The 16,789-nt window shown below is 46.8% G+C and overlaps 1 protein-coding gene across 1 annotated transcript; it reads left to right on the top strand.

Moving 5' to 3' along the window:
* Positions 1-232: 232 nt before the first annotated feature.
* Positions 233-13,721, top strand: ubac1 (UBA domain containing 1; the record flags this gene model as incomplete). The annotated part of the gene is given in 9 exon segments (NM_001016826.2): positions 233-353; positions 960-1,033; positions 1,244-1,351; positions 3,570-3,672; positions 3,867-3,975; positions 5,668-5,893; positions 6,614-6,700; positions 7,864-8,002; positions 12,807-13,721. Coding segments are annotated over 9 exon segments (1,083 nt in total), but the record flags the coding sequence as incomplete, so codon positions are not given.
* Between the last annotated feature and the right edge of the window lie 3,068 nt (positions 13,722-16,789).

Raw genomic sequence — 16,789 nt, 5'->3', positions numbered from 1 at the left:
AAGGCACCAAGGGATTCGGGGGGGAGGGACATTCACTGATGTAAGAGCCGGAGGCCACACCTCCCTAACACAAACACCTCCCACAAACCTATTAAAGCTCTTTTATAGGTGCTCAGGGAAATGGAGCCTTATTGGAGCCGTATAATGGGCCTTAAAGCTACGGCGCGTATTTTGTATTGTACACATTTAGGGACATAATGACATTCCCCCCCCCCCTTTTTTTTTTTTTTAGTGTTCCCACGGGAGCCTGGAGGATCCAAAAAGCTTAACCCATCACAAGCTGGTCCATGCCTCCTCTGAGCGGGTTCTCTCCGACACCAAGACGCTAGCGGAGGAGAATCTCCAAGACAACGGTGCGTAGCAACGCGGCGCCTTCGTTATTCCATCAGCTAAAGGGGAAGTTCACCTTTAAATTCACTTTTATTATGATCAAGACGTTGATATTCTGAGATTCTTTGCAGCTGGTCTTCATTTTTTAATGTTTAAGCAGCTATCTGGTTGCTAAGGTCTAATTTACCCTAGCAACCAAGCAGTGATTTGATGGAGAGATGGGAATATGAATAGGGGAGGGGCTGAATAGAAAGATAAGGAATAAAAAGTAACAATAAAACTGGAGCCTCACAGAGCAATAGGGTTTGGCTGCCAGGGTCAGTTATCCTGTTGCTAGGGCTCAAATTACCTTAGCAACCAGGGAGTGGTTTGAATGAGAGACTGGAATATGAATAGGGGAGGGGCTGAATAGAAAGATAAGGAATAAAAAGTAACAATAACAATAAAACTGGAGCCTCACAGAGCAATAGGGTTTGGCTGCCGGGGTCAGTGACCCCCATTTTAAAGTTGCAAAGAGTTGGAAGAAAAAGGCAAATAATAAAAAAACAGTAACAAATAAATAAAGACGACCAATTCAAAAGTTGCTTACAGTAGGTCATTGTATAACATTCTTTCTTTTCTCTGCCTAGATGTCCTCCTGTTGGTTAAAAAGAGGGCACCGCCGCCAACACCAAAGATGGCCGAAGTCTCTGCTGACGAGAAGGTTAGATTGAGGGCGAGGATTGTTTAAAAGGACAGTTGTGTGCTAGCAAAATTAATAAAGGAGCAGGAACCAACGCCTACGTAGGGGAAGTCTCTTTGTAATGCTCATTTACTCCATGGCGCCCCCTAGCAGGCTTATGATCAAGCTCAGAATATTGTCCAATTAGATGTATTTTATGATGTTTATGAGGTTTGGCTTTGTGTCCGACAGCGGAAGCAGGATCAGAAAGCGCCAGACAAAGACGCCATTCTCAAGGCAACGGCCGGCCTTCCAGCCCGCAGCACGGACCGCACGGTGGCGCAACATAACATGAGAGACGTGAGTAGTGTTGCCTTTAATTTACTTTTTGTATTGCTGTAAAGGAACAGCTTTGGGGCAGGGGGAAAGGTCGATGTTAACCCCCTAACCCTGTAGGCAATTAGGAATAATATACGGTGGCCCCTTTATTGGAGCTCCCTATAGATCCTCTCAGGTCCCTGTCTGGGTTTCAAATGAGGGGTGGGCGTGTCCTAACGGTCCCTGCCAGAAGCACAGTAGGAGGGTAGTAATGTGCGGGCCGGGGTCGGACAGGTTCGGGCCAACAATGTAGCATTAAAAGTGGGTTGCGGGCAGGTGGGGGTTGAGCCCTTTTGCCTCCCTCCCCACCCACAATGTTACTGAGCCACAATTCCGGGTCTGGCAGCGTCTGTTTATAGGTGCGTCCCTGCCCTGTCCCCTTAGCGATGTGATAATTGGGACGGACTCGGGTCTATAGACGCAAAGCCACGGGCTGGGGCGGGTGGAGAAGGGGCGGGTTAGGGTCTGGTGTGGGTGGAGAAGGGGCGGTTAGGGTCGGGTGCGGGTGGAGAAAGGGCGGTTAGGGTCGGGTGTGGATGGAGAAGGGGCGGGTATGGGTCGGGTGCGGGTGGAGAAGGGGCGGGTTAGGGTCGGGTGTGGATGGAGAAGGGGCGGGTATGGGTCGGGTGCGGGTGGAGAAGGGGCGGGTTAGGGTCGGGTGCGGGTAGAGAAGGGGCGGGTTAGGGTCGGGTGCGGGTAGAGAAGGGGCGGGTTAGGGTCGGGTGCGGGTGGAGAAGGGGCGGGTTAGGGTCGGGTGCGGGTGGAGAAGGGGCGGGTTAGGGTCGGGGTGCGGGTGGAGAAGGGGCGGGTTAGGGTCGGGTGCGGGTGGAGAAGGGGCGGGTTAGGGTCGGGTGCGGGTGGAGAAGGGGCGGGTTAGGGTCGGGTGCGGGTGGAGAAGGGGCGGGTTAGGGTCGGGTGCGGGTGGAGAAGGGGCGGGTTAGGGTCGGGTGCGGGTGGAGAAGGGGCGGGTTAGGGTCGGGTGGGTGAGAAGGGGCGGTTAGGGTCTGGTGTGGGTGGAGAAGGGGCGGTTAGGGTCGGGTGCGGGTGGAGAAAGGGCGGTTAGGGTCGGGTGTGGATGGAGAAGGGGCGGGTATGGGTCGGGTGCGGGTGGAGAAGGGGCGGGTTAGGGTCGGGTGTGGATGGAGAAGGGGCGGGTATGGGTCGGGTGCGGGTGGAGAAGGGGCGGGTTAGGGTCGGGTGCGGGTAGAGAAGGGGCGGGTTAGGGTCGGGTGCGGGTAGAGAAGGGGCGGGTTAGGGTCGGGTGCGGGTGGAGAAGGGGCGGGTTAGGGTCGGGTGCGGGTAGAGAAGGGGCGGGTTAGGGTCGGGTGCGGGTAGAGGGGGGCGGGTTAGGGTCGGGTGCGGGTGGAGAAGGGGCGGGTTAGGGTCGGGTGCGGGTGGAGAAGGGGCGGGTTAGGGTCGGGTGCGGGTGGAGAAGGGGCGGGTTAGGGTCGGGTGCGGGTGGAGAAGGGGCGGGTTAGGGTCGGGTGTAGGTGGAGAAGGGGCGGGTTAGGGTCGGGTGTAGGTGGAGAAGGGGCGGGTTAGGGTCGGGTGTAGGTGGAGAAGGGGCGGGTTAGGGTCGGGTGTAGGTAGAGAAGGGGCGGGTTAGGGTCGGGTGCGGGTGGAGAAGGGGCGGGTTAGGGTCGGGTGCGGGTGGAGAAGGGGCGGGTTAGGGTCGGGTGCAGGTGGAGAAGGGGCGGGTTAGGGTCGGGTGCGGGTGGAGAAGGGGCGGGTTAGGGTCGGGTGCGGGTAGAGAAGGGGCGGGTTAGGGTCAGGTGCGGGTGGAGAAGGGGCGGGTTAGGGTCGGGTGCGGGTGGAGAAGGGGCGGGTTAGGGTCGGGTGCGGGTGGAGAAGGGGCGGGTTAGGGTCGGGTGCGGGTGGAGAAGGGGCGGGTTAGGGTCGGGTGCAGGTGGAGAAGGGGCGGGTTAGGGTCGGGTGTAGGTGGAGAAGGGGCGGGTTAGGGTCGGGTGTAGGTGGAGAAGGGGCGGGTTAGGGTCGGGTGTAGGTGGAGAAGGGGTGGGTTAGGGTCGGGTACGGGTAGACAAATAGTGCGGGTGGAGAAGGGGCGGTTTAGGGTCGGGTTAGGGTCGGGTGCAGGTGGAGAAGGGGCAGGTTAGGGTCACCCTCCCATTCTCCCCATATAAGTGCTGCTATGGGGTCACTGTAACTGATCCCTCTCTATTGGTCCTTTGGTTCCTTTCAGTTCCAGACTGAGCTCAGGAAGATACTGGTGTCCCTCATTGAAGTTGCCCAGAAGCTGCTGGCGCTGAACCCTGATGCGATTGAGCTGTTCAAGAAAGCCAATGGTAAGCACCCAGGGGGTAGTATTGCTGGGTATTTATACAGAGGGGTATTATTGCTGGGTATTTATAAAGAAGGCAAATAATTCAAAAACAATAAAAAATAAACAATGAAGACCAATTGAAAAGTTGCTTAGAACTGGCTATTCTATAACATGGTTGACTTTAGTGAATGACCCCTTTCCGTGTGTTTGCTGTAGCCATGCTGGATGAGGATGACGAGGATCGGGTAGATGAAGTCGCACTGCGGCAGCTGACGGAGATGGGATTCCCGGAGAGCCGAGCCGTGAAAGCCCTCCGCTTAAATCAGTAGGTCGTTTCCGTGTGGCTTGCTGGTTGGCTGGCTACAATACCCATACTGCATTGCATGTATCGCTGTGCGTAAGTGGCAGCCATCGTACCTACGGGTCGGAATCTCCGTGACCCTAGAGTTTAGCTGTTTAGGACACCCATGGGTGCCAGGGTGGCCATACACTGTATCTTCCCCCGATATGTCCAGCTACGGGTGGGCGATATTGGGCTAATTCGTTCAATTGGCCCTAGGGCCAAACAGTGAAATCAAAATGGTGGGCATAGGCACCGTCGGATTGGGGAACATATCAACGAGGCAATGCGGTCCCTGATCCAATGGAAAATCTCGAGATCCAATTTCAGGCCAGATGTCGGTTGGGGAGGCCATAAACAGGCAGTAGTGATGGGTGGGTCAACTTTTTCTCAACCTGTTTCCAGCCTGAACCCTATTGGACCCGGCTAGTCCCTCCTATTTATAGACCCATGCCCGTGACGTCACAAAAGGGGCGGGGTGGGCGTGCCTATAAATAAGAGAGGGAAGTCGGCAGTGTAAGGGAGGGCAAGCAGATGAGTCGGCCAGAACTCGAAAATATTGTGTAGAGGTAAGCACCGCGGGTATCGGCCCAGCCCGCACATTACTAACGGGCAGAGAAGCGGCCTAAAGGACCCATATCAGCAGCAGAAATTGTCTGCCTTTAGAAGCAGGCCCTTCTCTAGGTGCTTGGCCGGCCCGCACATTACTAACGGGCAGATAAGTGGCCTAAAGGACCCATATCGGCAGCTGAAATTGGCTGCCTTTAGAAGCAGGCCCTTCTCTAGGTGCTTGGCCGGCCCGCACATTACTAACGGGCAGAGTAGCGGCCTAAAGGACTGATATTGGCAGCTGAAATTGGCTGCCTTTAGAAGCAGGCCCTTCTCTAGGTGCTTGGCCGGCCCGCACATTACTAACGGGCAGAGAAGCGGCCTAAAGGACCCATATCGGCAGCTGAAATAGGCCCTTCTCTAGGTGCGCTGGGCCGGCCCACACATTACTAACGGGCAGAGAAGCAGCCTAAAGGACCCATATCGGCAGCTGAAATAGGCCCTTCTCTAGGTGCGCTGGGCCGGCCCGCACATTACTAACGGGCAGAGAAGCGGCCTAAAGGACCAATATCGGCAGCTGAAATAGGCCCTTCTCTAGGTGCACTGGGCCGGCCCACACATTACTAACGGGCAGAGAAGCGGCCTAAAGGACCAATATCGTCAGCTGAAATTGGCCCTTCTCTAGGTGCGCTGGGCCGGCCCACACATTACTAACGGGCAGAGAAGCGGCCTAAAGGACCAATATCGGCAGCTGAAATTGGCCCTTCTCTAGGTGCGCTGGGATGGGTGTATCCCTTTAAATACCAGTAACGGAGAGAAAGTGAGAAGAGCAATGAGGACTCCTGGGAAAGGGAAATAGCTGGCGCATTTATGATTGGCTCAGAGCCTTAATAGGAATCTGAAAGCAAAATGAATTAATGCAGACAAATGATTTATAGCCCCGCGGGGAGCAATCCGGCTGCCTCACCGATCAATAGGGATAGCACTTTGCCTTTTTTAAAGTGCAAGATTAGAGTAAATGGAACTAGAACCCTCTACATATTCCCGTATTGTGTGCTACGCGGTATAACTCAATCAGGGAAGGCACGCCCATATACCGTTTCCTTTACTCCGCCTCTCTCCCCTCAGCATGTCGGTGACGCAGGCCATGGAGTGGTTGATCGAACACGCCGACGACCCCGCCGCCGACGCGCCTCTCCCATGTGAGAATTCCTCTGAGGCCGCCGGGGGTTTGGCCACGGGGGAAGCGGAGACGAAGCCAACTCTGGGGGCCGGCGCCGAGGACCCTAAGGATGAACTCACAGAAATATTCAAGAAAATTCGCAGGAAAAGAGAATTCCGCCCAGACCCTCGAGTAAGTTGGGGGTGTGCCTTTTCCCTTAGGGAAACTGCCATTGGTTGGCTCTTTTAACCCCTGGAATGATCGGGTCAGCCAATGCACCACGCTAGAGTGGGTTGGGTCAGGGCCGCCATTAGAAACTTTGGGGCATCGCAGAAGTTATTTATATGGGGCCCCCCTTGAACACAAGTGGGCAGTACCAACATTTAGCCACACCCCTTGTGTGCGCAAGCTGATACGTAACTTACGCAATTTGCAACACAACCTGGCCCCCTTACAGAAGAAGATTTCACCGGCGCAACTGTACCCCCCTCTCCCCCTTGATTGCGGCCCTACCTGGGTAACCTGCAGGTATAGATGCAGGTTTTCCTACCCCACCCACTTCTGATGAGGTCACTTCCGGTTTGCAGGACCACCACTTCCTGTTTAATGGTGGTCAGCGGGTTGTGGACAAGGCAGTTGTGAGTTGTGTCAGGTAGGGGGTCAAACTCCAGGTCAGGGTTATGGATACAGGTTGGGTCCGGGTCTCAAAAATTGGTTCTGCACGGGACTCTACACCACGCCCTGTAGATGATGTGATGTGGTGTGTCTAAACAAACTCCCAACCTGGCATACTTGCTTAGGCGGTCAGAATCACGCAGGCTGCCCGAGCGAATCCAGGCACGTATGGCCAGCGTAGATGGCCGATTAGACGCAAACACATTGCCCAAGTAACGATTCTCCTACTTCCCACAGGCCGTCATTGCATTAATGGAGATGGGCTTCGATGAAAAAGAAGTCATTGATGCGCTGCGAGTGAACAACAACCAACAAGACGCCGCTGTACGTACAGTTGTGCCATTCCTGTGGCTGTGAAACGTATTAGATAAAGTAGGAAAGAGAGAGGGAATGTCTGTTGAATGTGCTTTTCCTTCTGTTTTTTTTTGGGGGGGGGGGGGTTTAGGATATTTGTAACGTGACATGATAAAGTCCCCTAAAATTACTCTCTATAGCCCCCAGAATTACATACCTTTCTCCCTGCATCCAGATTTATTTTGCTTCTCTAGTACAAGTAGCTGAACTGCAGCTCTTTTACTGACTTCCTAGTCTAGCGTGAAGCTCTCTTCCAACAAGGGAATGGTGCTTAAAGAATAAGTAAGCCTTTTATTTTAAAGTCCCCTAAAATTACTCTGTACAGCCCCCAGAATTACATACCTTTCTCCTTACATACAGATTTATTTTGCTTCTCTATTACAACCAGCTGAACTGCAGCTCTTTTACTGACTTCCTAGTCTAGCGTGAAGCTCTCTTCCAACAAGGGAATGGTGCTTAAAGAATAAGTAAGCCTTTTATTTTAAAGTCCCCTAAAATTACTCTGTACAGCCCCCAGAATTACATACCTTTCTCCTTACATACAGATTTATTTTGCTTCTCTATTACAACCAGCTGAACTGCAGCTCTTTTACTGCCTTCCTAGTCTAGTGTGAAGTCCTTTCTGAGCACTTCTCTCTCCGACTACACTGCCTGTGCTGCAATTAAAATCAATCAGGCCTACCCAGTAGGCACATCTTTGGGGTTATCATAGAGAGAAGGCGCGCTCAGAAAGCAAAAGGGGGCGGAGCTTCTCGCTGGACAAGGATGTCGGTAAAAGAGCTGCAGTTCGGCTGCTTGTAATAGAGAAGCAAAATAAATCTGGCACCTACGTGGCCCCCTAGTGGCCAAGGCTTATTGGCCCATGCATGTAGGCACAGTACAGTGTAGGCAAGTTATTTTATTTCCCTTTATTAAAAGAAATGGTTGGCTGTCACTGCCAGTGTGTTTTCAGGAATGGAGAGGCTAATCTATTTGGGCCCCCGCTGGGCAACACACTGATATTAATACAGAGCTCGGCACGCCGCGGAACTTGTGCTGTATTTAACATGCAGGGCAATATATCTGCTTCTGTGAATCACTTAGGGAGGGAGGAGAGGCTAGAACACTATCTAACCAGCCGTTTCTTGCTGCAGTGTGAGTGGCTATTGGGTGACAGGAAGCCATCGCCGGAGGACTTGGACAAGGGGATCGATACGACTAGCCCGTTATTCCAAGCCATTCTGGACAACCCTGTAGTACAGCTAGGCCTCACTAACCCCAAAACTCTGTTAGGTAAGTACTTACTGTGTACTAGGATTGTTCTGCCCCAATAAGGGGTACTGTTATATTATTACAGAGAAAAGGGAATCATTTAACCATGAAATAAACCCAATAGGGCTGTTCTGCCCCCAATAAGGGGTAATTATATCTTAGTTGGGATCAAGTACAGGTACTGTTTTATTATTACAGAGAAAAGGGAATCATTTAACCATGAAATAAACCCAATAGGGCTGTTCTGCCCCAATAAGGGGTAATTATATCTTAGTTGGGATCAAGTACAGGTACTGTTTTATTATTACAGAGAAAAGGGAATCATTTAACCATGAAATAAACCCAATAGGGTTGTTCTGCCCCAATAAGGGGTAATTATATCTTAGTTGGGATCAAGTATAGGTACTGTTTTATTATTACAGAGAAAAGGGAATCATTTAACCATGAAATAAACCCAATAGGACTGTTCTGCCCCAATAAGGGGTAATTATATCTTAGTTGGGATCAAGTACAGGTACTGTTTTATTATTACAGAGAAAAGGGAATCATTTAACCATGAAATAAACCCAATAGGGCTGTTCTGCCCCAATAAGGGGTAATTATATCTTAGTTGGGATCAAGTACAGGTACTGTTTTATTATTACAGAGAAAAGGGAATCATTTAACCATGAAATAAACCCAATAGGGCTGTTCTGCCCCAATAAGGGGTAATTATATCTTAGTTGGGATCAAGTACAGGTACTGTTTTATTATTACAGAGAAAAGGGAATCATTTAACCATGAAATAAACTCAATAGGGCTGTTCTGCCCCCCAATAAGGGGTAATTATATCTTAGTTGGGATCAAGTACAGGTACTGTTTTATTATTACAGAGAAAAGGGAATCATTTAACCATGAAATAAACCCAATAGGGCTGTTCTGCCCCCAATAAGGGGTAATTATATCTTAGTTGGGATCAAGTACAGGTACTGTTTTATTATTACAGAGAAAAGGGAATCATTTAACCATGAAATAAACCCAATAGGGCTGTTCTGCCCCAATAAGGGGTAATTATATCTTAGTTGGGATCAAGTACAGGTACTGTTTTATTATTACAGAGAAAAAAAATCTGAATTATATTCTTATAATGGAGTCTATGGGAGATGGCCTTTCTGTAATTCTGAGCTTTCTGCATAACGGGTTTCCGGGTAAGGGGTCCTATGCCTGTATTTCCTTGGAATGACTGCCTCCTTGTTTTAATTCAGATCTGTAGACTCTGAAAGGGACACATTTAAGGCCCCCGGTAACATTTAGTAGTGAGTAGTGGGTGTCAGGCACAGACTCCCTGTGTAGATGGATTGGGCTCAGGAGATCATTTCATGCTGTACCTCATAAAAGGATCAGGCCACTGATGATGCAAGGGAGCTTTTAACTCAGGGTTCGTGTTTCATGGTGGGTAAAAATAAATCTACTTAGTTCTGAAGCCCTGGCTGGTAGGGTTAGTGAGCCTAGCAATGAGAGAGGGGTCCTAAACAAGCAGAATACTGACGCTAACTAATATTATTATAATATACAGGTATGGGATCCTTTATCCGGAAACCCATTATCCAGAAAGTTCTGAATTATAGAAAGGCCATCCCCCATAGACTCCATTATCAGCAAATAATTCTAATATTTAAAAATGATTCCCTTTTCTCTGTAATAATAAAACAGTACCTGTACTTGATCCCAACTAAGATATAATTACCCCTTATTGGGGGCAGAACAGCCCTATTGGGTTTATTTAATGGTTAAATGATTCCCTTTTCTCTGTAATAATAAAACAGTACCTGTACTTGATCCCAACTAAGATATAATTACCCCTTATTGGGGCAGAACAGCCCTATTGGGTTTATTTCATGGTTAAATGATTCCCTTTTCTCTGTAATAATAAAACAGTACCTGTACTTGATCCCAACTAAGATATAATTACCCCTTATTGGGGCAGAACAGCCCTATTGGGTTTATTTAATGGTTAAATGATTCCCTTTTCTCTGTAATAATAAAACAGTACCTGTACTTGATCCCAACTAAGATATAATTACCCCTTATTGGGGGCAGAACAGCCCTATTGGGTTTATTTCATGGTTAAATGATTCCCTTTTCTCTGTAATAATAAAACAGTACCTGTACTTGATCCCAACTAAGATATAATTACCCCTTATTGGGGCAGAACAGCCCTATTGGGTTTATTTCATGGTTAAATGATTCCCTTTTCTCTGTAATAATAAAACAGTACCTGTACTTGATCCCAACTAAGATATAATTACCCCTTATTGGGGGCAGAACAGCCCTATTGGGTTTATTTAATGGTTAAATGATTCCCTTTTCTCTGTAATAATAAAACAGTACCTGTACTTGATCCCAACTAAGATATAATTACCCCTTATTGGGGGCAGAACAGCCCTATTGGGTTTATTTCATGGTTAAATGATTCCCTTTTCTCTGTAATAATAAAACAGTACCTGTACTTGATCCCAACTAAGATATAATTACCCCTTATTGGGGCAGAACAGCCCTATTGGGTTTATTTAATGGTTAAATGATTCCCTTTTCTCTGTAATAATAAAGCAGTACCTGTACTTGATCCCAACTAAGATATAATTACCCCTTATTGGGGCAGAACAGCCCTATTGGGTTTATTTCATGGTTAAATGATTCCCTTTTCTCTGTAATAATAAAACAGTACCTGTACTTGATCCCAACTAAGATATAATTACCCCTTATTGGGGCAGAACAGCCCTATTGGGTTTATTTCATGGTTAAATGATTCCCTTTTCTCTGTAATAATAAACAGTACCTGTACTTGATCCCAACTAAGATATAATTACCCCTTATTGGGGGCAGAACAGCCCTATTGGGTTTATTTCATGGTTAAATGATTCCCTTTTCTCTGTAATAATAAAACAGTACCTGTACTTGATCCCAACTAAGATATAATTACCCCTTATTGGGGCAGAACAGCCCTATTGGGTTTATTTCATGGTTAAATGATTCCCTTTTCTCTGTAATAATAAAACAGTACCTGTACTTGATCCCAACTAAGATATAATTACCCCTTATTGGGGGCAGAACAGCCCTATTGGGTTTATTTCATGGTTAAATGATTCCCTTTTCTCTGTAATAATAAAACAGTACCTGTACTTGATCCCAACTAAGATATAATTACCCCTTATTGGGGGCAGAACAGCCCTATTGGGTTTATTTCATGGTTAAATGATTCCCTTTTCTCTGTAATAATAAAACAGTACCTGTACTTGATCCCAACTAAGATATAATTACCCATTATTGGGGTAATAAATAATGAAGACCAATTCAAAAGTTGCTTAGAATAGGCCAATCTATAACGGTTAACTTAAGGGTGAACCTCCCCTTTAATTGTAGAGGGTTCATATTACTCCGACCCTGGAACAGTAGGTATATAAGCTATACAGAGTACATACATCATTCCACCCTAGGCCATCAGGGATTGGACGGATTTCCGTGAGCTGGCGCTTATTTATAACCAGAGGCCGAAGGAAGAGCAACCAAAAAAAAAACCCCTTTATCCAATGTGACTTGAGGGCATTTGTATCTCTGGCAGAAAAGGGTAACGATTGCGCTTAAACGTTCTGCTGATGGATATTCCATTCACTCTGTGCTCAGATGGACTCATAAGGCCGATATCTGGTGTCCGCTTAATCCCCTGCTATATACAGTTGGGCCCAGCCTGCCCCCTAGTACATAAAAGCCTCTGACTGTGCCAAGGTTTGGCCGCCCTAATCCTTAGCATTGCACCGGCCAAGTCAGAAATAGCAGCACTGTATGTCGTGTCTTGCCCTTTGTGGGCTGAGAGACCCCTCCAGTATGAATCTCAGCTGTGAGCAGTGTAATTTCCCCTCTGACCAGTAGGTGGCAGCCTCTGTACGGAATATTCTATAACAGCTTATTTAATGAAAAGTGTCATTATAGGGACCCTGCCATGATTTTTATCGGGCACTTTTTATCTCTAAATGGCAAATAATTCCCTCTACCATTTAACCTTTTATTCTTCAACCAACAAATGTATTTGTAGCTGTAATATTGGTGTGTAGGCGCCATCTCAGTGCATTGTGCCTGAGTCTGAGCTTTCAGCCAGCGCTACACATTAGAACTGCTTTCAGCTAACCTATTGTTTCTCCTACTCCCATGTAACTGGAGGAGTCCCAAACCGGACTTGGATTTCTTACTATTTTGTGCTATTCTGATACCTACTGGGAGCTGCTATCTTGCTCTCTTCCCATTGTTCTGCTGATTGGCTGCTGGGGGGAGGGGGGGATATCACTCCAACTTGCAGTAAAGTGTGCCTGAGTCTGAGCTTTCAGAAAGAGCCAGCACTACACATTAGAACTGCTTTCGGCTAACCTATTGTTTCTCCTACTCCCATGTAACTGGAGGAGTCCCAAACCGGACTTGGATTTCTTACTATTTTGTGCTATTCTGATACCTACTGGGAGCTGCTATCTTGCTCTCTTCCCATTGTTCTGCTGATCGGCTGCTGGGGGTGAGGGGGGGGGGATATCACTCCAACTTGCAGCGCAGCAGTAAAGTGTGCCTGAGTCTGAGCTTTCAGCCAACGCTACACATTAGAACTGCTTTCAGCTAACCTATTGTTTCTCCTACTCCCATGTAACTGGAGGAGTCCCAAGCCGGACTTGGATTTCTTACTATTATTATAACTGATGACATCACTAAGCACCGTTTATAAGGATATAATATACAGTATATGTGTGTATTATAGATATATATATTTCTTTATAACATTGAACCGTCTCCGTTCTTTCGGCAGCTTTTGAAGATATGCTCGAAAACCCGTTAAACAGCACCCAGTGGATGAACGACCCGGAGACGGGCCCCGTGATGCTTCAGATCTCTAGAATTTTCCAAACCTTAAACCGCACGTAGGACACGTCTCGTTTTTTTTTTTTCGTTTACGCCAACACCAACGAGCTTATTGCCTCTTGGACTTTTGGGGGAACTCGAATATGACGGGCAGGTCGGATACCAAAATCCCGCCCCCGTTTAAGGAGGGGCCCTAACCCAAAGTCACCTTACAAGAATATCAAGGGATATAGATTGGCCTAAAACCGCATTGCTGTTTAAAGGGAAAGTAAAACCTGTTTTCGGATACTATTTATGTGAATGAATTGCTTTTTTTTTTTTTCTTTTTTTGTGTGAATTTCCTTTAGGTTGGACGGCACTGAAATGTATTTAGGGTTAATAGCAGTGTGATTTTTCTTTTTTGCTTTACTAAAACCGCGCTGGACAAGACCACCAAAATCGACTTAAGGTGGTACAGCAACCCCCCAGCATGTTGTGAGCAAGCTGCCGGCTTATGGGTTTGTTAGGAATAGGCCCCGTGGCAACGTAAAACCAGAATCAGTTATTTATTCTACCGATTTTATATGGTTTTAACCCCCAGCGATGAATAATAAGATTTTAGTTGGCCGCGCTCCCGCCGGGAACGGCAGATTCTTAATATTTTTAGTTTTTATTTGGATTATTTTGCCGGGACACATTCAGGAAAGGTTCTATTGGGGAAGGCGGCGTATGAATCCGTTCTCCTTCCTTACCAATGCACAAGTACCGAGTTCTTCCTCAGAAAGAAACTTTTTACATTCTGCAACTGCGCCGACCTTGGTATGGCTACTCCCAAGTGTTCTCCCTATGCGTGTTACATGGAAATAAAACCTCTTTATGCAAAGGTGGGTGTCTGTCATTTTTTTCCCCCCTCATACATATAGTACAGTACGAGGGAAACACTATGGCACCTCCTACCCATATGTATAAATACAAATATACAGAGAAGGAATGTTCTGGGCACACAATAAGCTGTACCCCCATACTGTACTGTCTAAGGGAAACACTATGGCACCCCCTACCCATATGTATAAATACAAATATACAGAGAAGGAATGTTCTGGGCACACAATAAGCTGTACCACCATACTGTACTGTCTAAGGGAAACACTATGGCACCCCCTACCCGTATGTATAAATACAATTATACAGAGAAGGAATGTTCTGGGCACACAATAAGCTGTACCCCCATACTGTACTGTCTAAGGGAAACACTATGGCACCTCCCTCCCATATGTATAAATACAAATATACAGAGAAGGAATGTTCTGGGCACACAATAAGCTGTACCCCCATACTTTACTGTCTAAGGGAAACACTATGGCACCTCCTACCCATATGTATAAATACAAATATACAGAGAGGGAATGTTCTGGGCACACAATAAGCTGTACCCCCATACTGTACTGTCTAAGGGAAACACTATGGCACCCCCTACCCATATGTATAAATACAAATATACAGAGAAGGAATGTTCTGGGCAAACAATAAGCTGTACCCCCATACTATATTGTCTAAGGGAAACACTATGGCACCCCCTACCCATATGTATAAATACAAATATACAGAGAAGGAATGTTCTGGGCACACAATAAGCTGTACCCCCATACTGTACTGTCTAAGGGAAACACTATGGCACCCCCTACCCATATGTATAAATACAAATATACAGAGAAGGAATGTTCTGGGCACACAATAAGCTGTACCACCATACTGTACTGTCTAAGGGAAACACTATGGCACCCCCTACCCATATGTATAAATACAAATATACAGAGTAGGAATGTTCTGGGCACACAATAAGCTGTACCCCCATACTGTACTGTCTAAGGGAAACACTATGGCACCCCCTACCCATATGTATAAATACAATTATACAGAGAAGGAATGTTCTGGGCACACAATAAGCTGTACCCCCATACTGTACTGTCTAAGGGAAACACTATGGCACCTCCCTCCCATATGTATAAATACAAATATACAGAGAAGGAATGTTCTGGGCACACAATAAGCTGTACCCCCATACTTTACTGTCTAAGGGAAACACTATGGCACCTCCTACCCATATGTATAAATACAAATATACAGAGAGGGAATGTTCTGGGCACACAATAAGCTGTACCCCCATACTGTACTGTCTAAGGGAAACACTATGGCACCCCCTACCCATATGTATAAATACAAATATACAGAGAAGGAATGTTCTGGGCAAACAATAAGCTGTACCCCCATACTATATTGTCTAAGGGAAACACTATGGCACCCCCTACCCATATGTATAAATACAAATATACAGAGAAGGAATGTTCTGGGCAAACAATAAGCTGTACCCCCATACTGTACTGTCTAAGGGAAACACTATGGCACCCCCTACCCATATGTATAAATACAAATATACAGAGAAGGAATGTTCTGGGCACACAATAAGCTGTACCCCCATACTGTACTGTCTAAGGGAAACACTATGGCACCTCCTACCCATATGTATAAATACAAATATACAGAGAAGGAATGTTCTGGGCACACAATAAGCTGTACCCCCATACTGTACTGTCTAAGGGAAACACTATGGCACCCCCTACCCATATGTATAAATACAAATATACAGAGAAGGAATGTTCTGGGCACACAATAAGCTGTACCCCCATACTGTACTGTCTAAGGGAAACACTATGGCACCCCCTACCCATATGTATAAATACAAATATACAGAGAAGGAATGTTCTGGGCACACAATAAGCTGTACCCCCATACTGTACTGTCTAAGGGAAACACTATGGCATCCCCTACCCATATGTATAAATACAAATATACAGAGAAGGAATGTTCTGGGCACACAATAAGCTGTAACCCCATACTGTACTGTCTAAGGGAAACACTATGGCACCTCCTACCCATATGTATAAATACAAATATACAGAGAAGGAATGTTCTGGGCACACAATAAGCTGTACCCCCATACTGTACTGTCTAAGGGAAACACTATGGCACCCCCTACCCATATGTATAAATACAAATATACAGAGAAGGAATGTTCTGGGCACACAATAAGCTGTACCCCCATACTGTACTGTCTAAGGGAAACACTATGGCACCTCCCTCCCATATGTATAAATACAAATATACAGAGAGGGAATGTTCTGGGCACACAATAAGCTGTACCCCCATACTGTACTGTCTAAGGGAAACACTATGGCACCTCCTACCCATATGTATAAATACAAATATACAGAGAGGGAATGTTCTGGGCACACAATAAGCTGTACCCCCATACTGTACTGTCTAAGGGAAACACTATGGCACCTCCTACCCATATGTATAAGCATTTTGTTCAGTTTGCCCTTGTTTGGTCATATTCAGTTTCACTACTCAAGCCAAACTGTGGAAATGATGAAAAGCCCTTATTTCCCCCCTTTTGACCCTCGGTGGATGCGGTTCCTCAGACAGCAGGAATATTTGTTGCTGTCAGGAGACGGCCTGTAACATATCGGGGACAAATCTTGGGTTTGTGTATAATGAGCTTCTTGGCTTCGCTTCCCGAATTCCAGGGCAAATGTCCATTCACAGAACTTCAGAGGGAGAGAGTAGAAACCATTAGTAACCGCTACAAATATAAATAAATCTAAGATATTCTAAAGTGCCGTGTAACTGGGGATAGGCCGTCCTTTCACATGCTTAACCCTGTCATTACCTGGTTCCTGCTGAATTGTGCTTAGTACAGGGAAATCCCTATGTGCCATAGTTTTATGGTATCTCTCTGTACAGGCTATGAGCAAACTTAGGGGGCTGTTCCTGCTGAATTGTGCTTAGTACAGGGAAATCCCTATGTGCCATAGTTTTATGGTATCTCTCTGTACAGGCTATGAGCAAACTTAGGGGGCTGTTCCTGCTGAATTGTGCTTAGTACAGGGA

Source organism: Xenopus tropicalis, chromosome 8, assembly GCF_000004195.4.
Source record: "Xenopus tropicalis strain Nigerian chromosome 8, UCB_Xtro_10.0, whole genome shotgun sequence".
In the NCBI taxonomy this organism is placed as follows: Eukaryota; Metazoa; Chordata; class Amphibia; order Anura; family Pipidae; genus Xenopus; species Xenopus tropicalis.
Note: the sequence above shows the minus strand (reverse complement) of the source record. Positions and strands in the feature narration are given on the sequence as shown.